At 36.3% G+C, this 27,416-nt stretch overlaps 1 protein-coding gene across 2 annotated transcripts in view; it reads right to left on the bottom strand.

Moving 5' to 3' along the window:
* Window positions 1-27,416, bottom strand: part of Znf654 (zinc finger protein 654) — a 64,516-nt gene that overhangs the window by 33,020 nt on the left and 4,080 nt on the right. For both annotated transcript variants that reach the window (XM_048422314.3, XM_085685667.2), the window contains exon 2: window positions 5,793-5,938. In XM_048422314.3, the coding sequence (XP_048278271.3) occupies window positions 5,793-5,938 (146 nt within the window). The remainder of the gene's footprint in view (window positions 1-5,792; window positions 5,939-27,416) is intronic.

Raw genomic sequence — 27,416 nt, 5'->3', positions numbered from 1 at the left:
GAAAGGATTTAAGGACAGGCTTGGGGATGAACTGATTGGGATTTCCCTCTGTATGCTGTGATTACCACTGATAAATAATGGAACTGCTTTGGGCCTATAACAGAGCTATAGGGGAACAGAGCTAGGCAGGGAAAAACGAACCTTAATGCTGGGAGAAAGGAGGCAGAGTGAGGAGAAGCCATTTGGCCCCCACTAGAGACAGATGCTGGACAGAACTTTACCCAGTAAGCCACAGCCACATGGCGATACACAGATTAATACAGATGTGTTAGTTTAAGATATGAGTTAGACAGAAATACACTTATGCTATTGGCCAAACAGTATTACAAATAATATGGTTTCTGTGTCATTATTTTGGGGCTGAGGGGCCAGGAACTAACTAGTGGCCTCATTACAACAATGAACATGATCAAAATACATTGTATGAAATTTTCAAGTAAGTAAGAATTTTTTAAAATAAAGCTAAGGTGAGCATTAGTTCTGTTCTCCCTTCTTAACCATTAGTTGTGGGAAGAGGTATTTTGTTACTTGTCACTTCACCGATCTACTAACACAAATCTTAACAATGAATTATAGACCTCTAATCTTTATTTTGGCTACAAAATGTCTATAATCTCAATATCTTGGCAAAATACACAAAATATTAAATAAATGTCAAAATTACAGATATAAAAATGCCAGTCATACTTGCACCAAATGAAATACTCAATTTCTACATGAACAAGATAATATGTACAGGTTTGTTTAATATTGTCTTTAGGTACAACAAATACTGAAAAGAAAATATTCTAATGTAATAGTAAATAAAGTGGTATCGGGATTTCTTCTGTTTGTGTTTTGCTTTCTTTGGTTAATGAATAAAGAAACTGCCTTGGCCTTTTGATAGGGCAGAACTTAGGTAGGCGGGGAAAACAGAACTGAATTCTGGGAGGAAGAAAGGAGAGTGAGAGAAAAGCCATGGATCTTCTGCCTGAGATGGACACCAGTTAGAATCTCCAGTAAGCCTCTACCATGTGGCGATACATATATTAATGGAGATGGTTTAAACTAATATATAATAGTTAGCCAAAAAGAAATTAGAGCTAATAGCCAAGCAGTGTTTTAGTTAATACAGTTTCTGTGTGGTTATTTTGGGTGTAAGCTGGGCAGTGGGGACAAACAAGCAGCCCTTTCCCTACAACAATAAAGAACAATGTAGAGGGCTAGGGATATAGCTCAATGTTTGATCACTTATCTGGAAAATACAAGGCCCTGTGTTTAATCCCTAGTACTAAAAATATGATTATGGAAGAAAATACACGCAGAACTGGAAATGGTACTAAAGAAGAGTTGATAGATATAATTAAAAGTTGAGACACAGTTAAGAGTGCTATTGGTGAAGAAAAGGAATTCAGATTAGAACCTTTCCCTCTTCCTTAATAGCAAAATAAACATAGGGGGCCCACAAGATGGTTCAGTGCGTAAAAGGCTTACCACGAAACCTGATGACCTGAGTTCAATCCCTGGGACCCACATGGTAGGAGAGAACAGACTACCTCAGGTGTCCTCTGACCCCAAATAAGCAAGCACACATATACTCACAAACACAATATATTTTAAAAGGAAGCCAAATGTCATAATTATTCTTTTTTCTTTTGATTTCTAAATAATTATTCTTTCTTCCTTTGATCTCCAAATTGGTTGATACTTGTATCTACATTACTGTATATTATCAATGAATCAAATGAAACTTGGTTGCGATACAGTAGAAAATCAAGTTTGAAATAAAGTACAATAAAGTAAGATAATCAAAAAAGTTAGTAATCTACCATTATAAATGTGGTACAGCCCCAAATATCTACTGTTCTGAATAAGAAGCTAATCATACATGCTACAACTTGACATATTAAGATATACGTAAGCATATGCTTTTTTGTCCACTGCACATATGAATGCTACTAGTCTAACAAGTCCACGGCTCTGGTAATATCTGGGAAGCTGATGTCTTTCAGACAAATACTTAGTTTCCTATTTGTTCATCTCAGTCTGGTATGCTAAAATCCATGAACACTGTTTCCTTGTTGAAAAAAAAGGCTGGTAAAGTAACAGTAATATCTGAATTCATATAAAATTGATAGCTATCTTGGTTTCCAGTTTCATATGCCATTGTTTTTTACCTATGAAAGCTAGAAATTACTGATACACTCATAGATCTGTGTCTTGTCTCGTCATCATCAAAGAGGCTTCCTCTGACAGCAAATGGGGAGTGGGTGCAGAGACTCAGAACTACAATTATGTAGAGAAAGTCTAAATTGGGTCCCTACCATCGAAGATCAGGGAAGAGGAAGAGAAATGACTGTAAGAGTGGGGATAGACAGCACCAGGAGAACATGGCTCAAAGAGAGTAAAGCAGTAAGCTTGGGGCCTGCGTGGATCTGCACCACGTTCACTACATATATGTTATGGTTGTTGGCTTAGTGGTTTTTGTGGGACTCCTAACAGTAGGAGTAGGTGTATATTTGACTCTTTTTGCCTGCTCTTGAAACTTTTCCTCCTATTGGGTTGCCATGTCCAGCCTCAATATGTGGGCTTTCACCTTATTTTATTGTATCTTGTTTTGTACTGTTTGGCTGTTGTCTTTTGGAGGCCTGCTCTTTTCTAAAGGGAAATAAAGGGGAAGTAGACTGAGGGAGAAGGGAGGTGGGGAGGGGGCTAGGAGGAGTGTAGCAAGGGGAAACTGTGGTTGGGATATACTGTATAAGTGAAGAATCTATTTTCAGTAAAGAAAGGAAAAAGGGAGGGAGGGAGGGAAAGAGGGAGGAAGTAAAGAAGGAAGGATGAGAGTGTTTATTAATTTACAGGAGAAGAGAAAAAAACTAGCTACCTGAAATTTTCAAGTCTCCAAACTTCTCAATCCTCAGTTTCCTTATCTTCAAGAATGAATATTTGAAAGGTATACTTTAATTCAAATATATGTACACACACACACACACACACACACACACACACAGAGAGAAAACTTTTATTTCTGTATTAAATATAGTTTACAAAGGAAGTAAACCCCAGGAAAGATAGATATATTGTGGTTAGTGATTTAAAATATGTTCCTACATGGCTCTTCATTTCTAAAACATTTGAAAAACTCCTCAGATGAATAAAAACAGAATTCATTTTCATTCTCTGAAAAGATCCCCTCAATAGCCATAGTTCAACTGTCCAGCCTGGAGATGGCCTGTCTTCCTCCATAATTACATTAGTATAGAATTTTGTAAAGAGGGACATATATAAATTACATTAGCTTATGTTTACATACAGCATATATATGCATATAATTACATGAATATAAAACAGACCCTTAAAACACATAGCTCAGACATATGTATGTTTTTTCAACTGAATAAAGTTACCCATACATGATATAAACTATGAAAAAAAAGTCTCCAAACAGAAGCTAAACATTTTATAATGACTTTTGTGAATATTCTGACTTCTTGTATAGGTACCTTCATGTGCTGCTTCACTTAAGTTATTCCTCGCATTTTTTTCAGAAGTCAGTGAATGCTAACTCAACCAGAAGATTTGCCGTAGCATCCAAGGCCAGGTAAAGCCTTTGCTATGCCCCCTCATTATACACTGCAATTATCTCAAAATTGCAATTACATAAAGGTGTAACTGGTGGTTTAGTATCTCTAAACTCTGCAAGAATTTTAAGAGTAAGACTCATTTGTTTCCTACTTTGACCAAAGAACAAAACACAGAGCTTTACAGAAAATAAAGAATAGTTACGTACTTCTATAATTTTCTTTTTAGTTTAGAAAAATAAAATACCATCATCACAAACTTATTACTATTTTTATGGAACAATCATTTTGCTGTTTCTCTATTTTTCTTCTAGAATGGAAAATACAATTCTCTTTTTTATTATAGTAAATTCCAGTAATAAACTTTTCCTTTTAAAAAACAGCAATACTTAATAAGCAGTTCTAATAACTAATTCTTTGACCTAGCACTCTTACATAACATTTGATTCATATTTTTGAGAGAGGGTTTCACGTAACCATGTTGGCCTCAAATTCCCTATAAAGGCAGGGATGACCCTCAACTTCTGATTCTTCTGCCTCCAAAGATATATACATGCTGGAATTTCAGACTAGTGTAATCATACCCAGGGCACATAGTGATTCTTAAACTATTGTATTTTATATGAGCAGCAGTACATAGGCTATCAAACAAAAAAAAAACAAAAACCATTATATGACATTTTAAATAATGGGAATGGAGGCCCTAAGTAGGGAGTGGGATAAATACAGGAGGGAAGATATAATAACAATAAGGATGCTTAAAAGAAATCATACTATTAACTATCTGAGAAAAACTATAATATGCCTAAGTCTGTGCATAAATGTACATAGTTTAAATGAAATTTTCTTATCTGGGCTAACACTTCCTCCTTGAGCCAAAAAAAATCACCTAATACCAGGAAATGAGAATATATAACTATTCTAGTTAGGAAAGTTAAAGATGACCGACTCCTTTTCTATATATGAGTATGAATTGTTGGCATGGGTTGTCCAAGAGACTCCCAAAATATTAGAAACTATTGCTATTGTCCTTGGTTGCCCCAGCAGTAGAGGGTAAGTTTTTACTTCTGAAGACCAACATGGACTTCAGACACGTGGCCCAAAGGCTTCCCAAGCTTGAAATTATTTGACTGTTTCTTCCCTGACGACCAGTTTTCATAGTAATAGAAGGTGACATGCAAGCTTTCAAATTGGTATAGGAGGTTCTTCTGTCTATGTGTTGTTTTCATTGGTTGAATAAAGAAGCTGCCTTGGCCTTTTGATAGGGCAGCACTTAGGTAGGCAGAGTAGACAGAACTGGATGCTGGGAAGAAGGGTAGACAGAGAGCCGCCATGGAGATGCCAGGTCAGACATGCTGAATGTTTCCTGGTAAGCCACAACCTCATAGTGACATACAGATTATTAGAAATGGGTTGAATCAAGATGTGAGAGTTAGCCAATAAGAGACTAGAACTAATGAGCCAGGCAGTGTTTAAATGAATACAGTTTCTGTGTAGTTATTTTGGGGGTTAAGCTAGCCGGGCGGGACGGAACAAGGGGCCCTGCTCCCTTCAACATCAAATGAGGCAACTCAACCAACAATCCTAACCCAGCTATGATGCTTATGAACCACATCAATGACCAGCATGGCATAACTCTGGGGTGCAGTAGCAGCACACATACCTCAGTGGTAACTAACAGTTCTCTAATTGGTCTTATGACCAACTCAACAAGAGGGAAATCATGCCTAGTAATGAACACCTATCCACAAGTCAGGGTAAGTGAAATCATGGATCTTGAAGAACCTTGAACTACTACTATATTAAAGCAGCTAATTCTAAGGAAAAAGCCCAGCGTATAATTTTAACTCAATTCTACCTACAAGTGATTTTTAAAATTGGGAGTTTCTGGACCTCTTTCTAGAAGGTTTTAAGATCCCTCTCTGATTATTACCATGGCCCCAATGACCATATGCTGAGACTTACCCTTAGAATTTTCCAAGGTCACCTGGAAAGTTAAAATCCAATGCAGTGACCAGAAAATGTGTATACCACAAATCCATTTTACCCCAGTAACAGTAAAACTGTTCTTAAATGTTGCAAATTAAAACAAAATAACTGAAGTAAAGAAATAACAATTTCTTTTTGAGGTAAGAAATTAGGAAAGGTTTTATCCTCAGAAGAAAGACCAAAAGCTATTATATCAAAGCAAAAAAATAAATGTGTTGTTGATAAGAAAAAAAGGATACTTACACAGCAAGACTACTCAAAACATACTGTACGTGCTCACATTCATCTGGGAACGATGAGCTGGCTGACGTGAAACAGCAAAGTGCAGTCTGAAGAACCTGAAGCTGTGGCAAAGGGACCTGCCATCGTCCAGCATAATCTTCAACCACCTTATAGAGAAGTGAGTTAAAAAGAACATTACTATGGAAAATGTTACCAACTTTACATTTTAAAAGGCAGATGAAACTTAAAGGATATGTGAAAACATTAGCTCTGTATGAATGCACATGACTGACTTAAGAAAAAGCATCCTATACTGTTTTATCAGGGTAGACATCTGATATGGGATTCCCCTTTGTTTGCTGTGAATATCATTGATTAATAAAGAAATAAGCTTGGTCTGATAGGGCAGAGCAGAGCTAGGTGGGGAAAACTAAACTGAGTGCTGAGAGAAAGGAGGCAGAGTCAGAAAGAAGCCATATAGCCCCACTGGAGACAGACGCCAGAAGGTTACCAGGTAAGCCACAGCCTCATGGCAATACACGGATGAATAGAAATGGGTTAAATTAAGATGTAAGAGATAGCCAAAAAGAAGCTAGGGCTAATAGGACAATCAGTGATTTAATTAATACACTTTCTGAGTGATTATTTTGGAAGGCTGGGAGGCTGAGAAATGAACAAACAGCATCTTACAACAAATTGGCACCCGACATGAAGTACTACAGCCACATAAAAACCTGGGAGAGCTTAAAAAGGAATTCTAGACATAAAACCCAGTTCAACACAGCTTCTTACTGTTGGCTGGCAGCATGTTGAAGCTCCTTTAAGAGAGGTTTTCCTGATTCAGCTGTAGCAGAAAAAAGCCGCGCAGTTTTGAAATGGCGGCTTTCTGGGCCTTGCTGAACTCTGGCTCTTTCAGGAGGCTGAGCATTTAAATAGGGTTTCAGGGCAGTGTGCTGCAAGTTACTTGGTGGAACCATAGGCCAATTGGGTATCAGAGTTGAGGTAGTGAGGACGATTCCCACCCAGCAGTTTCAGAGGCAATGAACAGAACTCCTAAGACATGTTGAACTGAGAGAGCCGAAAGGTAAAGCAGCCTTAGTAATAATAAAGCCGCTTAGCTTTTTAGAAAGCACTTCTGGTCAGAAAAGAATTAAAGATATGCAATAAAGACAAATTCAGATGAAAAAGACCTCTAAATGGGTCACAGTGTTAGATAAATGTACATAGGCTTGAGAGAGAGAAGGGAAAGAGTATAAAGAGTTAGAAAATGAAATAAATCGTTTTTTAAAAAGTAAAAGTCTTTAAAGAGACAGAGAACAGACAGTCATAGATTAAAAGGAATTAAAAAAAATAAGTCATGTAAAGATGGAATTTACACAGAGAGTCTGGATTATGTATACTATTGTGTTTTCTTTGAAATTTTTTGACTGGATAGAGACATTTGATACTAGGGACTGCTAAGCTAAGCCAACATATATACTTTAAAGGTATTCTGATTTCAAAATATGGGTCTAATAATTTGTTGCGTTGGAAAAAAGGTTCTTATTTTGTTTCCACAGAAGATAAGAACCTGCAGAAACCTTCCAGTCTAATGTGGTTAAATGGACCAAAACCCCCGAAAAGGTCACTGTGAATACCCCCAGAATTACTTTACCCATCAAAAAGCAGGAAGAAGTTTGGCAAGAACTACACCCAAATTCCCTAAATATAAATGATTGTTTACATTTAAATGGGGATATGCTATAGAGACTTGCATTGGTATGGATGTTGGTTTATTGATATAAATTTAAGGTCAATTTTGTTATATGTATATTTCTGCTCTTGATTAAAGTATTGTGTTTGTACAGCTCATTTAAAAATGTCAAATATAATTAAAAAATAGAGGTTAATAATCATCTACAATAGCCAAGCTTGTAGTCCTATTAGTTAGGTTTTCTAGATACATAGAGATATATTTCAATTAGATAGGTATTCTTCAAATCTTTCAGAGACCTTCATTTAAAATGTTTTAAGACCTTAAGACTTTTCATGACAGTGAGACACATCTGCTCCTGGCAACATCAATTACTTCAAGGGGATGATAGGCACTGAAGAGGCTGCTTATGGAGTTGGTTAGCCATTTGGACAAAAAACTGCTCTTGCCTGGACTACTTGATGTATAAACTGGACATGCAAGACCCACAAAGAAATGACTGCTGAACTTGCCTAAAGGTGAGACGATCCTTTGGGGTTCCTGCTACATGAAAGAGTCTGCCAGACATTCTGCAAAGACACATAAAAATGTGGCTGACAAACTGCCAATATAGGCAGAACTATCTTTGAAATTTTTGCTTCATGGAAAAGTCTGCCAGATACCATGGGCCTATAGGCTGAAGATGGATACCCCAATGATACAGAAGAACTTTGACTGTCAGGCAGCAAGATATCTCTGTCAATTCTAGAGTTTTGGAAGTTATTTAAAATGCACTTCCTGTTACCTCAGGTAATATTATATCCTTCTGGAATCTTTGATGGAAATGAAGAATAGATAGTTTTCCTTAGTTATGATAAAAGATAAAGTAAATATAAATATTGTAAATGTAATTCTTGCTTAATACCTGTTTTTCTATATGTAAATTTACTACGTTAAAGTTAAAAACTTCCTTTTTATTTAAATAGAAAATGGGAGGTGATATGGGATTCACTCCTGTATGCTATGAATACTATTGGTTAGTAAAGAAAGTGGTTTGGCCTGATAGGGCAGAGTAGAGCTAGGTAGGGAAAACTAAACTGAATGCTGGGAGAAAGGAGGCAAAATCAGAGAGAAGCCATGTAGCCCCACCGGAGATAAATGCCAGAAGTTTATCCAGTAAGCCACAGCCTTGTAGTGATACACAGATTAACAAAAATGGGTTAAATTAAGATGTAAGAGTTAGTCAATAAGAAGCTAGGGCTAATAGGCCAATCAGTGATTTAATTAATACAGTTTCTGGGTGATTATTTCAGGAATCTGGGTGGCCGAGAAATGAACAAGCAGCCTCTTACAACATAATCTGAAAATAATATTACTATCTTTGAAAGTAGAAAATAAATATGCTAAATAAATATGTTCAACAGGCAATTCACTGCCAATTTTTCTTAATAAATTTCACACTCCATATACAACTTTTGTCTAAATGTCAAAAGTATGAAAAGATACCTAAGCAGAGAAAATTAGACATGTACACGCATATTACTGTCATTATTTATACATCACTGAGCGTTCTATCAACAAATGTTTCCTAAGAACAGTAGCATGACATTCTGACTATGAATATATGTGTACAATATTACAGGGAACATTCCAAAATACCTCATGCCTGAACAGATAGAACCTGAGGATTCAATAGTTTTATAATCTTGAATGACAAATAAAAGTAACTGAAAAGTCATAGTGCTGGAAATCACTTATTGCATAAACATAAAGACTAGAGTTCAAATCCCTAGAGCCCACTTAAAAAGCTGGGCATGATTGAGTGCATGCCTATCACCTCAGAGCTGGAGGGAGAGAACTATGATTCACAGGCCTTGCTGGCAGCCACCTCAGTTTCAGACTCAGTGAGAAGCCCTGATACAACAGAACAAACCAATAGATAAGAGTTTGACATGACCTCCTCCTCTGGCCTCCATATATGCACACATGTATGTCCACCCCTCATCCTAGACACATACAACAATCAAACACTCATATTCACATATAAAAAGGGAGCCAGTCATTATTTTGAGCTTTCCTAAATAGAATAATTTTGTAGGAAAAAAACTAATTAAAGTTACATTTTTTAAAAAGCTAAAATGATTTAAAAGTAGGTTCTAATAAGTAAAAAGCTATTTGAAATCTGTAACTATCTTAAAGCTCAATATTTTTGGATGCTTTAGTAAAGCATGTCCCTTGCTCAACTCACTGCTACTGAAGTTGATATTTATATAATATGAAGGTCTCTTAAGAGCTCCCAGTATGATCCAAAATGGAAGTTGGAATAGGTGCTTCTACATCTTCACATTTCATGCTGTCTTAAAGACTATCTATTCTACATGTACCTACCATCCAGAAGCTTAAGCAAATCCAAATACAGCTATTGATAGATAATTCACTACATCTAAAGACAGTTTTTGCTGGTGTAAATAGCTCAGTGGTAGACAGCTAGAACAAATTTAATCTCTGGTAGCAGCAAAATAAAAAGATGATTTACTTTACAGACTCGCTTATTAGAATATCATTATGAAACAAAAAATGACATCTACCCACAAGTTTTACTTTGATTTGAAACTATATAAACAAAATATGCCATAGTTTGTCAAATGTACCTGGCAGCTGTCATAAACTTCTTTATACAGTCTCTTGTCGGAATTAGATATCTGTCTGACATCTCTCATTTTAACTATTTTCCCAATTGTATCCAAAATTTCTACTTCCCTCAAGAGCATATCCTGTTTATAGCTCAAATTAAGATCCATGTTCCTCTTAAACATGGTCCGAATGAATCATAGGAGTATAGGATGAGGCTGGATGGTGGTGGCACATGCCTTTTATCCCAGGACTTGGAAGGCAGAGGCAGGCTAATCTCTGTGAGCTGAAGACCAGCCTGGTCTACAAGAGCTAGTTCCAAGACTCCAAAGCTACAGAGAAACCCCGTCTCAAAAACAAACAAACAAACAAAAAAAACTATAGTACAAATAGTCACGTCTCTGTTTCTATAATTAAAATTAGTACAGTAGTACTTTGAGGATAGTCAGCAAAAATGTTACTTTTTCTTTTCTGCACATAGATTGCTCTTAAGCAGTCCTAATTTCACAGCTTTCACTCTTCCCACTCACAGTGCCAACCCAAATAATCAGGTATGCAAAACTGGTACATCAGCATTTACTTCCTGTTCATGTCACCTGAAAACATGCACGCTTTTTTCATGTCATCATCAAGGCCATATCCAAAAAATAACTCAGACACAGACATGTAACAAGAACACATTCAGATCCCCTAGTTACATACTAAAGATCAACATCTTTTTGGCAAGGCTATTAAATCAGCTACTAAATCTCTCCTATTTCTCTACCTGAGAAAATTTGTTTAGTAAAAGGAAAATAGACTGAAATCTACATATGCTGAGTCTGTCACATATCCCATAACTATTATCAATAATCCTAATTTTAAGCAGGAACCATTTAAATTATCTGGTGGCACAGAGATACAGATAATCTTCTCTTCCTACTGTCAACCATTTTTTCAATAAACAAGTCATCAAATTTACTCACTAAACAACTGTCATGCTCAGTGGTTCCCATAATTCACCTATTTGAAAACACTATACTTGTCCATATCTATCTAAATTAACAGCAACTCTTCAGTTCTGGTCTATAAATATAATTGTTTGCAGAACGTCCCCAAATATCCATCAGAATGTGATTTGGGAAATTTCAGTTTACTTAAGGCCTCCTGTACCAGCTTTTGTTTGTAAGCTTTGGTTCTTTTAGCTACAAACAGATTCTAACATGGAAAAAAAAATCATTTGCCTTAGATGACATGCTTTATAATGAAGTAGTTGTCTTTTCTCTACCCAAACCTTTGACATCCCCTTCATTTATATTCATTTACTTAACAAAAGATAATAAATTTGCACAAGAAAGAAAATTAAGCAAAATCATAGGAATGTATTCCACTCAAAAGGAAAGAAAAGACATCAATCCTAGTTTCTCACAGAAATCAACCAACTATACATAAAAGTTTGAAACAAACTCCAGATTCTATCATTATCAGATATACTTCTTAAAACCTAAAAAATAATTTTCATATGAAAATATTCAACTAAAATCTAATATATGAAATAAATGCACTTTGGTGAATCATGAAATAATAAAATAAACTTAAAATACTGATTAGATATTAGCCTGTTTCACAGGAAGGATGTTTATGCCTGGTACTGTAAACCTGGTCAAAAACCCGTGACTGAGAAGAGCATAGACCTTAGGGGGAAAAAGCTACTGCTTTTTTTTTTTTTTTGGTGGGGGAAGGTAGGGTTTTAAATACTTATGTGTATACCCACAAAACAGAAGCACAAAAGTGGTTGAGACTTAGCTATGGATGGGTTGTCTATATCAGCCTCCCCAGTCCACAGCTCAGGACCCTGAAAGAAGAGAGGGAAGAAAGTAATGAAATGATGATTTCTGGAGATGACATGGATGTTACACACAGCAGCTATGGCTTCCAACATAAGACCTATGCATGACCCAGCATGGATAGGAGAGGGGCTCCCAAGGTCCCGAGTAGAAGACCTATTGGCAACTGATGGTTGCTGAGGGATGGGGAGTCACCCTTCTTGGGTACTCGGGTACCGAGAGGTTGTCAAAGCCCCAGTGATGATCCCATTATCATAATACAGGTATCACTAATTGGACGCAGGGTGTTACTAATAATGATTTTTAAAGATGACGCAAAGGTGAGAGGGACACTGGGTGGTATGCACTAGAAGAAGCTGGAAGTGGAGAGTTGTATCACATTGTATAAATATATGAACTTCTCAAAACACAAAAAAGCTTTTTAAAAAAGTTAAAACAAAGTAGTGTGGTGATGGTATATACCTTTAAACCCAGCTCCTGGGAGGCAGAGGCAGGCAGCTCTCTATGAGTTCAAAGCCAGTCTGGCCTACAGAGTAGTTCCAGGACAATCAGGGCTATACAGAGAAACTCTGTCTCAAAAAAAAAAAAAAAAAAAAAAAAAAAAAACAAGGGAAAGAAAAGAAAGAGGAGAAAGAGAAGAAAGAAAAAGTAAAAACCAAGAAGACTGCACAACATTATCTCCATCCTAAAAGTCAACCTTGGCTTGAGTCAAATGCCATTAAAACACTGTAAATAACTCTTTGAACTAAGATATATGCAATATTTAGAATCAGTTGTGACTTTATATTTTATATATTGTTAAACGGCATTCTGTTAGTTTATACAAATATGCAGCATTTTCCACTTTGTTTTTTTTGTATTTTTAAAAGGTAACTTTATCCAGATGCAATCTATTTTTTCTTATACTCCCATAATATAAAAAGTATTATAATTTTATCTATATTTTGTATAAAAATAAGGACCAATTTTCTTCTTTCCCACTTCTACAGCTAATACTTTCTATATACTCAGGAAACAGGCAAAAGGCTTATACTGAAAGCCAAATACTAGAAAGATAATGAAAAGAAAAAGGTAGACACCAAAACATCACTCAGGATTCTCTTACTCTATTTTTACCCTCTTTCTAAACTCTAGACAGTATGACTCTTTTCTACTACAGTCTTACCTATAAAATATGAACTTAGTCCTCCTCAAAATCCACCATAGTAAAGACAAATTCCACCCTCACAAAAAAAAAAAATCACTTAGTCCATGGGTTGATGTTTGCAATGATTAGTGAGAGCCTACCAGCTGTAGGCCAAGGTTATTTGAACAGGATTGTTCTATACTCCTCAAGTTCTCTACATTTATTGTATGTGAGGAAGGTCAGAGCACCTTGGCATGGAGGCAAGCCTAAAGATCTGGCTTTCCTATTATAAATAGTAAAGGTTTTACATCAATTGTGATGTCAATTTTCATTTGTTACCAAAAGGTAAGGAGAGAGTAACTACTTTACCAAGGGAGAGACGGTTTGCTTCATAAATTCTCAAATTGGTGCCTGAAATACAATTATATGCACAATATAAGATTAAATTAAAATGAAAGCTAAAATAAATCCTCTCAATACCAGGTTTTCTCAGTTTCCAAATGAATTAAATTTTACAAGAGACAATTCACTTATATTCATAGTAAAAGAACTAAAGAAAAGAAGGCATGCTGAATAAGATGAAGAAAAATCTAGACTTCCTTACAGAGTATATTTTGAAAATCCGGGGGAGAAAGGGAGAAATGGAGAAAGAGAGAGAGAGAGAGAGAGAGAGAGAGAGAGAGAGAATAAGGATATATTCTTATCGCACACACACACACCATTCCAGAACGTTCTCAAAGATGGAATTAGGGAGGAAAAAAACACTAGTTGCTACCTAATAGAAAGATGATTTGAAAGGAACGTAATGATTCAGTGATGATTTCATTGATTATTCACGGATGTTTTCAAAGGTACCCAGCCGAGGGATAGAAGCTAACTATAGAACAGAAATCTCAAAACTGAACCAGTGTGGAAATCCAACTATGATAAAGTGGTGTTTTTAAAATTGATGGAAATTTGATGATAAAAAATATAGAAAACATCTTCTTGAACACTGAGAACTCTATTCGAAGTATCATGAAATTTGTATAGATCTTAAAGGTAGCAAAAAAAAGAGAGAGATTATTTTAAATCACTGAAGCATTTCAGGCACATTTTGAGTTAATAGCTAATACAGATGGCAATTATATAAAGGAAAGGCCTAGGGAAAAGAGAAGCAACAATGAAGAGACAATAGGAGAGCTGCTTTAAGTCAATAAGATTTTCATAATTGAAGAAGGAAGAGTGGGTAAATTTTGTTTGATACTGAAGATGTTTTGATTCATACTCCTTGACAATTTTATTTTAGTCTCTTGGCATCATAGAAATGAAGCATCCTATACCCTACTACCGTTCACAAAAATGTGACAAGACAGATGTTTATCCTACTAATAAAGGTTAATTGTGTATGACTTGGAACAATTAAAAGAAAAGTAAGCAAAAGATTGAAAGGAACATAGAATAGACAAAGTCAGCATACTGTTCTTGTAAGGACCCACTTTGGGTAGCTCACAACCTGTAACTTCAGTTCTAGGAGATCCTACAGCCTCCTCTGGCTTCTGTGGGCTCTTGCACTCACATGCACATACCAACAAACAGAAACACAATTAAAAGTAGAACATTTTGTTGTTTGTTTCTTAAAGAGGTACTCCTTCACTGGGTTCCAAAGAGAACATATTTCAAAAACTTCTAAAAGAACTTCCTTTTTCGTTATTATGTAAGTGATGTGAACATAGAGCAGGAGTGATTTTATGATTTCGTTCAGTAAGTTTTAAAATGTCAGGAGGCAGCAACAGCCCAGGTATCAAAGTGCTAAAAGTATCTTAGCACAAGGCTGAAAACAGAAAGCAAGAACACACACTGGACTGTGAAGGCTGGAGGACAGCAGCTGCACTTGGACTTCTTCAGACAGAACATGCTGTCCTCCGCGCAGACTCCAACTTACTCTAGCAAAAAGTACCAGGACCTCACAGAAAAAAATATGATCAAAAGTCCTTAGTATGCCCTACTGCTAATGTAGGAAACATCAATTAAGATCTCATACCTGTGGTTGTAAAACATTGAGTTCATGAAATTTATAAATGAAAAATTCAAACCACTTGCAAGAATGTGAAAATGTTTGGAGTTAAGAAATCTCTGCCCAAAAGGAATATATATTTCCTTGTTGGGCAGAGATTTCTTATCCCCAAACATTTGCATATATATGCATATATACATTTTAGATACATACATATGCATGCGTTACATAAATATATATAAACGTGTATATTTATATTCTATATTGTATTATATTTGTTTTATATTATATATATATATACACACATACATACATGCACACATATATAAAGTCACAGAGGCACAAACCACTTGGTGATGCTTTCCAGTAAAATTTAAACGCAGGTAGAGGAGAGAGAGAGAGAGAGAGAGAGAGAGAGAGAGAGAGAGAGCGCTTAAATCAGTAAAAAGCCTACCACACAACCAGGAGGCCCTGAGTTCATATCCCTAAACTCACATGAAAGTTGGGCAAGGCAGCATGAGTCTGTAGCCCTAGTGGGTGACAAATGTGTTTCCAGTGCTCTCTACCCAGCTAGCCTGAGCCCCAGGTTCAATAAGATCCCGTTTCAAAAATTAAGGTATCTGGGCACAATGGTGCACACCTTTAATCCCAGCACTCAGGAGGGAGACATAGTCTAATTTCTGTGAGTTCTGAGGCCAGTCTGATCTACAGAGTTCTATAGGCTACAGGGCAGAGCTACATAAAGAGACCTTGTCTTTTAAAAGAAAAGAAAAATTAAAGGGGAGAGAGATAAAGACAGCTAAAGTTGACCTCTGCCTTCCTTCCCACATGTATGTGCACATACATGCAGTAAGTAAATAAACACTATGGATTCAAATGGTTGATAATAATGACTGCTAAAGCTGGAAACAATCATACGGTTTCATATATTACTTCATATAGTTTTTGATATGTTATGAATTGAATATAAGGTTATCTCGAAAAACCTCCTGTGCTGATATTATGAGAGTCTTGACCTAATAAATGGATTAATTCACTAATAGTTTCATAATTTGATGGCATCATTAGAGGTGATCAATTTTTTCAGGGGTGGGACCTAGGTAGGGAAAATAAGTCACTGGAGGCATGTTGTTAATGACTGTAGCTTGTCATTGGCTTCTCCCTGGTATGGGAGGTCCTTCTGTCTATGTGTTGCTTTTATTGGCTAATGAATAAAGAACTGGCTTGGTCTATAGCATGGTGGTATAGGAGGTCCCTTCTGTTTGTGTGTTGCTTTCATTGGTTAATGAATAAAGAAACTGCATTGGCCTAGATGATAGGGCGGAACTTAGGTAGGCGGAAAAAAAAAACTGAATGCTGGGAGGAAGAAAGTAGAGTCAGAGAGACACCATGGAGTCGCTAGAGACAGACTTGCTGAATCTTTCCTGGTAGGCCACAGCCATGTGGCGATACATAGATAATAGAAATAGGTTAAACTCATATGTAAGAATTAGACAATAAGAAGTTAGAGCTAATGGCCAAGCAGTGTTTTAATTAATACAGTTTCTGTGTGATTATTTCAGGTGTTAGTTAGTTAGTTTAGTTAGTTAGTTAGTTAGTTAGTTAGTTAGTTAGTTAGTTAGTTCAAGGCCAGCCTGGTCTACAGAGTTAAGTTAGGGACAGTCGGAGTTGCTATACAGAGAAACCCTCTCTCAAAACAAACACATGGATGCACACAGACACACACACACACACACACAGAGAGAGAGAGAGAGAAAACCTAAAAGAAAATTTTAAATTTTAAAAATGATCATAGTGGACAGTGATTAGCTTAGTGGTAGAACTTAAAAGCCCAGTAAACACAGGGCCTGTGTTTAATCCTTAGTGCCATAAAGGTACAAAGACAGCATTCAAAAGTAAAATGCAACAAATTTTTTTGTTGTTGTTGTTTTTGCCTACTACTCTACGCGGACCTACGGTGGACGGTGGGAGACTGTGTGCGCTGACTGATGGTATACGAAACTACGAATGCAACAAATTTTTTTTTTATAAAAGTTTATTCATTTATAAAAGTTTCCATTTCCGCCCCTCCTCCCAACACCCTCCCACTCCCCCCACTCCCTCTCCTCCTCCCTCTCCATCCCTAAGAGCAGTCAGGGTTTCCTGCCCTGTGGGAAGTTCAAGTTCCTCCCCCCTCCCTCCAAGTCCAGGAAGGTGAGTATCCAAATAGACTGGATCCCAAAAATCCAGTATATGCAGAGGAAACATGTCCCAGTGACATTGTCAATGGCTTTTCACAAAGATCCCGAGCCAACCATTCAGAGAATCCGGCCACATTCAGAGAATCTGGTTGGATCACATGATGGATATGTGTTAACTTCCATATAGCCTCTACTAAGATTTAGCCTGAAGCACTAGTAAAAGAAAGAAAACAAGTTCTATTCTTCAACAAACACATCAGCTACTTTAAAATTCATGTTCTTACACCAGGAAGAACATCCTCAAATTAATATACATGATACATCCTCACTAGATGATAAACAATTTGTTTGTTCTTTTAAAAAATAATATACTAATAGTTGAAACATGAATATGTTAACTCTTTGAGCCAGCAAATCATTCCGTTCATTAGATTCCTTAATTGTTTCTTCTACCGTTTATTAACAGCACATCCCCAGATTATTCAGATTAGAACCTGATGGAATATCAAGAAATTGTTCTGGGCATTTTCTCTTCATTCACACAATGCCTTACATCCTTAACATTTCTAGCAATTGACCTCTCCATTCTCTCTCACGAATCTGTCAGGGTTTCAATCATTCATTTTCTAGCTACTCAACAAAGGCATTCTTTTTAGTGTGGTCTTTCATACTTTATCTTCCCTGATATATCTTAAAACATTTAGGATTTACAAAAATACAACTTTCCTTTAATATCTACACATACTGTTCCTTAAAATTCAAACCCCTAAGCCAAGATCTAGATGAATCCATCTTTTGCTGTAAGTCTTAGAGTCCATTGAGGACAGACTCCTCCCTCAAAGTAAGCTTTGCATTGTACTTCCAGTTTCCCTGGTAACTCTACAAAGGTAAACATATCAGCTTTGCCACTCTTGGGCCTTCTGGTCAAAAGAATAAAATACCTCTGGCCCTGGGTGGAGACCATGGCATTCTGATCTGTTCTAAAGATTAGAACATTATATAGTATTGTCTCCTTTTAGAGGCAATCCAGCTAAGCCTGTCAATCACCTGGCCAGGAGTCCATGCCACAGGAAATTTGATTTATTGGAAAAAAGAAGGCTAAGAAGAGGGGAGGAAAAAGCATATCTATTCCCTTTTCTTCTCTTTTTCTTTCAGATAGTGATCAAACCTTAGATGTGTTAACCCTAAATCTCTGGGCTTTTTCACTGTCTCTGAAGTTTCTCCCTTCTGCCAGGTAGCTGCTTACCAACCTTTATGGCTGAACATTCCAGCTTTCAGAATCTTTAACTCAAGCAACATGGCGTTCTTCTTCCTCTTCTCCATCTCCAATTTCCAGAAACTGCTGGGATTTACAGCTTGTCTGTGTTAGGTATTACCCTAGTCTAAACTGCTAAATTGTTCTTAAGATTTTTTAGTCCATAACTGAATTCTTTGACTATTAAGACTTAGTTCACAGTAATACCAACATAGGAATATGGACATCTTATCATAAAAAGCATGGGTGTCTAGACTCTGGTTCAAGTTTCAAGTTAGGTACTGAAATATAAAGTGAGGAATGTATATCTACTCTTTTTAGAAACACAGTATAGCACATACAATTATTACCAAAGTAATAATTTTAAAGAATAACTTTTAATATTTCATAATTCTGGTCTAATTCTTAGACCTTGCTCCTATATTGATTATAAGTTATACATATTGCTTTAATTAATTTGAACAACATTTGAGAAAAAAATTATTCAGCATTAATTTACCTACCTATAACCGCTACTAACACCTTGCTATACTTCTATATAGCTTCTTAAGATACCTGCGTATCTTAAGGCTAAGTGTTTACTCAGGCATGGTGTAGCACACCCTAATCTCAGCACTCAAAAAGCAGAAGCAGGCAGATCTCTCTGAATTTGAGGGCAGCCTGGTCTACACAGTGAGCTATATAATAAAATCGTGCTTAATATTGTTGCAAATAGTAACTAAGAATCTAGGACAGAGAGTGACACAATTTAAAAACAAACAAACAAACAACAACCAAAAAAAAACCAGTGGCCTAAAGCCTGCATTCATTCTCCATCCTAGTTCCTCACCCTTGCTATCTCATGAAGACAATGAGAGAAATGAGATAAACGCATGAGGAAATGGATGGCACCAATGCTGTTTCAAACAGGCAGTGTTGCTGTGCCACGCCACCTGCAGCAGAGGTTCACAACTGTGGGCGTCTGGATTATAGCTGGGATATATTTGTAAGACAAGCTATGAAGTTCTCAAAGAACTTCAAAAGAATCTCATTTTAAAACTTCAAAGTAGCTCATAAAGAAAATGGAATTATAACATTCAAATTCCAAAAAGCTCAGGCTTCAAGATATCCTCTTTCTAGTGAAATGTCATCTCAATATTGTTCCAAATACTCCCTTTGTCCCTAAATTCCAGATGTAAGTACAATAGGGATGAGTTGACTTACAGTGAAACTGTGAAATCCCACTGCAAATGAATTTATTTTACTTGATTTTTTTTCAGTTATGGTATTTTCTAGGTTGCTATGTATTAATTAAAACATTGTTTGCTGGATAAAAACATTTGTTGGTTTTGCTGTTATTTTCTTTCTCCCCCACCTCCTTTTTGCTTCCCTTTCCCTTTTTTTCTCATCCACATCTAAGTGGTTGGAATGAAAATGTCTCCCATTGGTTCAGATATTTGAACACTTGGTCCCCAATTAGTGGTGCTGTCGGGGAGGTTTAGGAGCATGGCCTGCTGAAGGAAGAATGTCATTGCAAGAGGTCTCTGAGAGTTAAAAGCCTTGTGTCATTTCCAGTTAGCTTGTTTTCTGCTCCTACTTGGGTCTGAAGATATGATCTCTCAGCTTCCTGCTTTTGTCCTCATGTGTGTTGCTTGCTGCCATACCTCCCAGCCATGATGGAGTCTTATCCCTCTGTAACTGTAAGCCAAAATAAACTTTCTTCCATGAATTGCTTCGGGTCATGTTTTTTCCCCCTCACAACAACAGGTAAGTAATACACATGCTGATGAACATCTGTAGTTTTCTTTTCTTGCATTATTTTTAAAATTGGTGTCTATGACACTACTGCTATTCAACAATGAATTTTACATGCCATAACATATATCACATGCTTGTCTCAGATAGAATACAGTTTATATGTCTACCATAGTAGCTAAAATATACAGGCTGGTTCTTAGGAGTAAGACTAGCCAGGCTACAGTCTTATTATCACATATTAGAACATAACTTAGCCAAATCATCTGTTCTCTCAACCTTAGTTCTATCATCTATAAAATGAAAATAGTGGCACGTACCATGAAGGGTAGCAAATTAAATGCATTACCATAGGCAAAGCAATTATCCAAGCTCTGATACGTGGATAACACTGAAAATAGGAGTAATATGTATACATACATAGAGTACAGTCTAAAAAAATTGTTCTGGATATTTAAAACTGTTATAATACATCTTCTAAAGTTTGTCTTCTTGAAACTTAATTTACTTTCTGATGGTGTTTGGAACTGAGGTTTTTTTCAAGAAATACACTTTGGACTAGATCGCATCACAAGATTGAGGCAATCATGATAGCATTAGTGGTTTTACCACAAAGAGAGAAACCTAGTATAGGTGCTCCCTTGCTCTTGACACATGATGATTTTCACTAAGTTTTGGTTCAGTAAGAAGGCCCTAACCAGATGCTGCAGCTACGAGTCTTGTAATTCTTAGCTTCCAAAACTGTAAGAAATCTTTTGTCTTTATAAATTACTTAAGTCAATGATATTCTACTTTAGCAACAGAAAATATACTAAAATATTAAGCTTTTGTTATCATAGGTATTTTTTTAAAAATATCATTGTCCATGCCAATCAATACAATATTAAATAGAGACTATTTAAAATATTTAAACTTTCTAATAGTGAAAATACCCTGGTAACATCAACTTTAGTAGTAGAAATATATATTAGCAAACAGAGTATTGGGATAGTGTTGATCATCAGTTTCCTCATAATTAAAGATTTCTTCCTAGGCTCAGGAAGTAAACAAACCTCCTAAACTCAGCAAAGCTGAAGCTTACAATATTCACAAGCTAATACAGTTACCAACTTCTGCAAGAGTAGACCCTGCTAATGACTGAGCTATCTCCAAGTTACACAGGGGTCTCTAAGGATGCAGCCTTCATGAATCATCACCTTTAGGGGCTAAGGACTCAGGAATAAGGGATCCATGCTCTGGCACAAAACCCCTTATTCATACTCTGCTAAATAATCTTAATAAATTCATTGGTTCAGCAAGTTTGACTTTGGTACAATCATTACTTTGGTCTGTCACTGGTTTCCTACCTCGAATGAACAGATACTTTTTCATGGCTCTTCAGAAAAAGTTGACAGAACAGATAATGAATATAAACTATCCCAGATTTCCAGAGTACACAGAGCAATGCTCTGCACCTAAATACAAATATCTACTGACATGATCACTTCTGCAGTATTCTCTAACTTCTCTATGTTGTTTTGTCCGTAATGAAGCCAGAAAACTAGCTTGTCCACTTTTTTCTTAATGATTAAGTGATCAATTATACAGTATGTCCCCCAGTCCTGAATTGGGGAGTTATGTCCTCCTTGCCTTTATTGGGACTGAAGAACATTGATAGTGTAAAGTATAAACTAGTGTGTACTCTATATCCCATATCAATAAACTCAAATGGTCCTCTGTATATCAATTCAAAACACCTCCTCACCTAGTTATATCACTTTTGGCTTGAAGGGGAGGGGAGAAGCAGGAAGGAAAGCAGAGAAAAATGTAGAGCTCAATATATATCCTAAGGATGCTTAATCGTGCCACAAGGACATGTGCTCAACTATGTTCATAGCAGCATTGTTTGTCATAGCCAGAACCTGGAAACAACCTAAATGCCCCTTGACCGAAGAATGGATAAGGAAAATGTGGTGCATTTACACAATGGAGTACTACACAGCAGAAAAAAATAATGACATCTTGAATTTGGAAATTCAAATTCCAAATTTGAAGCAGGAAAATGGACAGAGCCAGCAAACTTCATTTTGAGTAAGGTAACCTAGACCCAGAAAGACAATTATCACATGTACTCATAAGTGTTTTTTAAACATAAAGCAAAGAAAACCAGCCCACAAATCACAATCTCAGAGAACCTAGACAAGAATGAGGACCCTAAGAGAGACATACATAGATCTAATCTACATGGGTAGTAGAAAAAAACAAGTATCTCCTGAGTAAATTGGGAGCATGGGGATCTTAGGAGAGGGTTGAAGGGGAGAGGAGAGGCAGGGAGGAGAGCAGAGAAAAATGTAGAGCTCAATAAAAAAGAACAATAAAAAATAAAAGCCTCCTCACACAGCTGCCATTTTAGACCTCTGTTCTCTATCTCCAGGCACTCCTACCCCTCAACAAATCAAGTTTTCTGCTTCTTCCTGAAGCTTACCTAGTTTGCCTTCTGTCCCCTCGTTTTTACCAATAATTAACTTCTCAGACTTCATTTAAAGAATATCCTTTCTTCATGGACCATTTGATTTTGGAGTTCCTCTAGCTTCAGTTCTAATTTCTCTTCTTATGAACCTAGTTTGCATTTTCTCCCTATGTGACCTCATATCTGGCATCAAATACTATCCACATAGAAATCACATTGCTAAGCTGTGATTTCTAGAAGCCCAACTATCTTTCAACTTAATTTAAATGTGGCATTATATCTTAAATTGCATGCTTAAGCAAAAAACTTCAGCAGAGCTTAGCTTGTGCAAGAATCCAAGAACAGATAAGTCTATTAGCCCATTTATATAACTGCATACCTTCTCATGGAGCCTTTAGAAACAAGTATCAACATTTGCATCAATAGTTTGTCTACCGCATAAAGGAAGAGTTCTCCATTCTCTTCTGAGCCGCTGCTGGTTTGCAGTTGATGGTATAGAGTATTAATGCAGTCAACTTTAGAATCTTATACAATACATTCTATTTTTCTATTGAAAAATCATATTTTTCATATTTATGTTGCTATTACTTACTACTTAATCATCTACTCAGTCCCTTACCATTACATATTAATGTGTACCTAAATGTTATTCAATAAACTAAATTGTATTGGCGACTAATTCACTCCACACTACTTTCACTGGATCTTGGGTTTTTCTTTATCTTTTTTTTTTTTTTTTTTTTTTTGCAATACTGGGAATCTGTCAGTTCTCTACAGCTAAGCTATAGTTAGAGCCTTTTTTTTTTTCCTTTCTCACTTTTTATTTTTAGACAAGGTCTCACTAAATTGCCTGCGCTGGCTTTTCAACTCCTTCTGTAGTACAAATAGGCCTTGAACTTGCAATCCATCTACTTTAGTTGCTAGTGTCTATATTATCAGACTTAGCTACACAGATTTCTTAAACTTGATTTAAAGTGTGTGTGTGTGTGTGTGTGTGTGTGTGTGTGTTTTCTTAATGGTTATGGTATAATTTAGCACATTTTGGCAATAAAAAATTATGCCAAAAACAAGAGTACAACTAATAACCTTCTATTGAGAGGACTACAAAAATCATCTTAAAACATAAAGCAATAAACTTCCTTAAAAGCATTTTTTGTACCATATTATTTACAAAATAAAAATTGGGGTTCAAACCAAGGACTACAAGTATTCTAGACAAAGGTTGTATCTCACAGCTACAACCCCAGTCGGAGATAGCTTTTCAAGGCAAAGAAAGTAGTGATTATTTAGAAAACAATGGTAAATACATGAAAAACTGTCAATAAATTACATACATATAGGATTTCACTGGTAAATGTAAAAAATAACCTTTACTAAATTCACTTAATCAAATTAGCATTTCTCCACACCCACTCCGAAGTGAGGGTATTTCAGTCATCTTTGGGGATAAGAAAAAAATTCATTATGCAAAATGACTGTACTTGAAAATAATTTAAGCAAGAAAATAAATTTTATCCTGTATTTTTCTGTCATTAAAAAAAATAGGTTTTAAAAGCTGGGCATAGCAATGCAGACCTTTAATCCCAGCATTCAGGAGGCAGAGGCAGGTGGATCTCTGAGCTCAAGGCCAGCTTGGTCTCAGAGTGAGTTTCAGGACAGCTAGAGCTGCTATATAGAGAAACCCTCTCTCCAAAAATACTACTACTACTACTACTACTACTACTACTACTACTACTACTATTAATAATAATAATAATAATAATTAAGCCATAAACATAGCACCAAGAGATTTCACACTTGTCTGCATGTAAGGGTGCAAAGAGAAACTGCTATTACACATTCTGAAAAATGACATGCAGCTGCCTTCAGCTTATGAATAAGGTGTATGGGGAAAAAATGGATTTGGGGTTTGGATCTAGGTCTCATCCACAGTGTATCTTCCTGAGTGTATGCAATATCCTCTAAAATCTGGAGAGTGGGAGGGACAAACTAAATTGGACTGAATGTGATAGTGTGAGTCTTTAGCTCTAGCAACCAGGAGGTATAGACAGGCAGATCTTTAAATTCAAAACACAACTTGTTCTACATAGTTTCAGGCCAACCCAGGCTACATGTTGAGACCCTATCTCTAATAAAATAAAAGTGAAATCCTAAATGAAAAACACTTGTCTGGTCTTAAACATCTTGGATAAGAGATAGTCAGCAGGCTAAAACAGTTTTACATGTGAATAAATGTTCCTCATAAGATGACTTGGAGAAGGGGACATGGATTGTCATGCCATTTATCACTGAAGGTGGTGTTCTCAGTAATTTGCTGTTATACCATTAGCAACAATTAGCCTTCACTGTGAAAGTCAACCTTAAAAAGGTATTAAAGAACAATATGAGACTAATTGATTTTATTTTGTGCTCCGTAGTTATTAAGTAAATAGCCTTTCATAAAATTCACATTCTATGAACACTGGAAATGTCTCTAACACCAGATTTTTGAAAACCATTTTTTATAGTTCACTGTCTTAAAAAGACTAAAAAGTACATATGCATCATATAAAGTGATACAATAAATTGATTTGTAGCTCTGACTATTCTACTTGCAGAAGTAAGTAAATCAGTGCAAATTATCATCAATACTTGCCTTCATCTTTTATGTTTATTCTTTTGTTTGCCTTCATCTTTTATGTTTATTCTTTTGTTTTTACTGTTTGTTTCGGGTTTTTGGTTTTTTTTTTTGAGACAGGGTTTCTCTGTGTCACTCATTCTGTATATCAGGCTGGCCTTCAACTCAGAGATCTGATTGCCTCTGCCTCCCAAGTGCTGGGGTTAAAGGTGGGAACCACCATGCTCAACCTTATATTTATTCTTTATTGAGCCAATTTTCAACATTTACTGAGATGTGGCAGAATAAACACACATTTACTTCTGATTTCACTTGCAAACTCAACTACTTCCTTTAAAAGCCTTAATGCACACAAAGATGTCAAAATGGAGTATTTATGACTACATTTTGGGAGCTAGGAAGTAGCTGGATGAAGCTGTTCCTAGCTTGAGACCTGGGGAGCTAAAATCCAAACCATCAGTGGAGGAGGTTCAGGGTTCAGAACAAACTAATCTGTGCTTTAAGGATTTCAGAATCTTGAGGGGAGGGGTTGTAGGGGAGTGAAGAAGGAGATGGGGGGATTACAGGAACTACATACATTTTTGTAAAAGTGGAACTGAAAAAAAAATCACAAAAATGGGAGAAAATTTTGCCCCAGGTCTTCTTCTCCAAAATGAACCCTAACCCTTAGTTGTTTCTCTGAAGAGAACTGTAAGAGATTGAAAATAATCAGAGAAAAGTTTTCCTAGGGACATGTGAAGAAAATGAGTATACACAAGAGCCCATGCTGGATGGACTCAATAACAAGAAGATGAGGAGGTCCCTCGTCCCTACTTTCTCCCTCAACTAGGCCAACTGATCACACCAAAAATTAAAGGGGGAAAGTCACAAGTAGGTAAGTGGGGAGTGTGTGTGTGTGTGTGTGTGTGTGTGTGTGTGTGTGTATAAGTTGGAAGTGACTGTCTCTGGGGAAAAGAAAGAAAATGTTTTTTAAAAAGTTACATGCCTCCCCCAAATGAAAAGCTAAATGCTTCTATAACTCAAAAGTTCTTTTCTCCCTTCCTTACTGAACAGAATCATAAGCATGAATTAGTCATTTTTAATAAGTTCTAATATTCTTTGTGGATGGGGATGACTAAACAAATTGGAATAGCCAGTGAACAAGATTTAAGGCAAGATATTTTTCAACTACCCCACAAAAATACCCTTGTCTTGTCATATAAAAGTTAGATGTGATAGTTGGAATCCTAACATAAACCAGGGAAAGAGCAGATTAACTAAGAGAACAGTAACTGTACAACTGTAAACGCCTACACGCCTTCCTTGTACCATCTAGTCAAGACTTTGAACATGAGTGGTCCACATCTACATAGTTTAAGTCACTGAAATCAGGTCTGAACTTGGAGCACAAAGGAATTCCTCATACTTAGGCCTCACATATGAATTTTGAAATATGTAAATTGATTAAGGACAAAAAGGTTATCCTAATTAATAGTAAGAATTAACCAAAAAACAAAAATAACAACAGTACATTATACATCCTCAGAAATCTTTCACAAAAGTGCAAGTATTGTATACATTTTGCAACAAGACCAATGTATTAGGGCTGTTTTCTAAGACAATTTGAATTTCTTTGAAGAGAAATTAAATACATATTTTTTTAAAAAGAAAAATGAGACAAACAAGCCCTTTTTCTGTTAAGACCATCTCTTTAGGTGTCTTACATTGGCGATAATTACTGTGAAACTTACTGCAAAATTATTAGTACCTTTTGCTAAGAACCACCCAAATAAAAAACTACTTAGCTATGAAGTCAAAATTAAGGGTATGACAGGTTTCTCCCACTGACAGTAAACCCCATGTTTACTGTTGGGCTGTCCTACCCTATGCAATGGGAGGCTGAACAGCATTTCTAGCCCCATCCCACTGGTTTGCCCGCCAGGACAATCTATTCTGAATCTGCCAAATCTCCTTGCAGGAAAAAAAAATTCCTGAAAACCCACCAGAGAGAAAATACAGTTGCTTTGCAATCACTGGGCTTTACTCATCCCGAGCATTTAGCTATGACAATATTTACAAACACTAAAATTTAAAGACAGTAACATTTTAAAATGGTGCCTGAAGTTCATTATGGGATAGAAGCTATCAACTCCAAAGAAAAGATTATCTGTAATTCCCCT

The sequence above is a fragment of the Myodes glareolus genome, chromosome 2, assembly GCF_982192425.1.
Source record: "Myodes glareolus chromosome 2, mMyoGla1.1, whole genome shotgun sequence".
Classification (NCBI taxonomy): domain Eukaryota; kingdom Metazoa; phylum Chordata; class Mammalia; order Rodentia; family Cricetidae; genus Myodes; species Myodes glareolus.
Note: the sequence above shows the minus strand (reverse complement) of the source record. Positions and strands in the feature narration are given on the sequence as shown.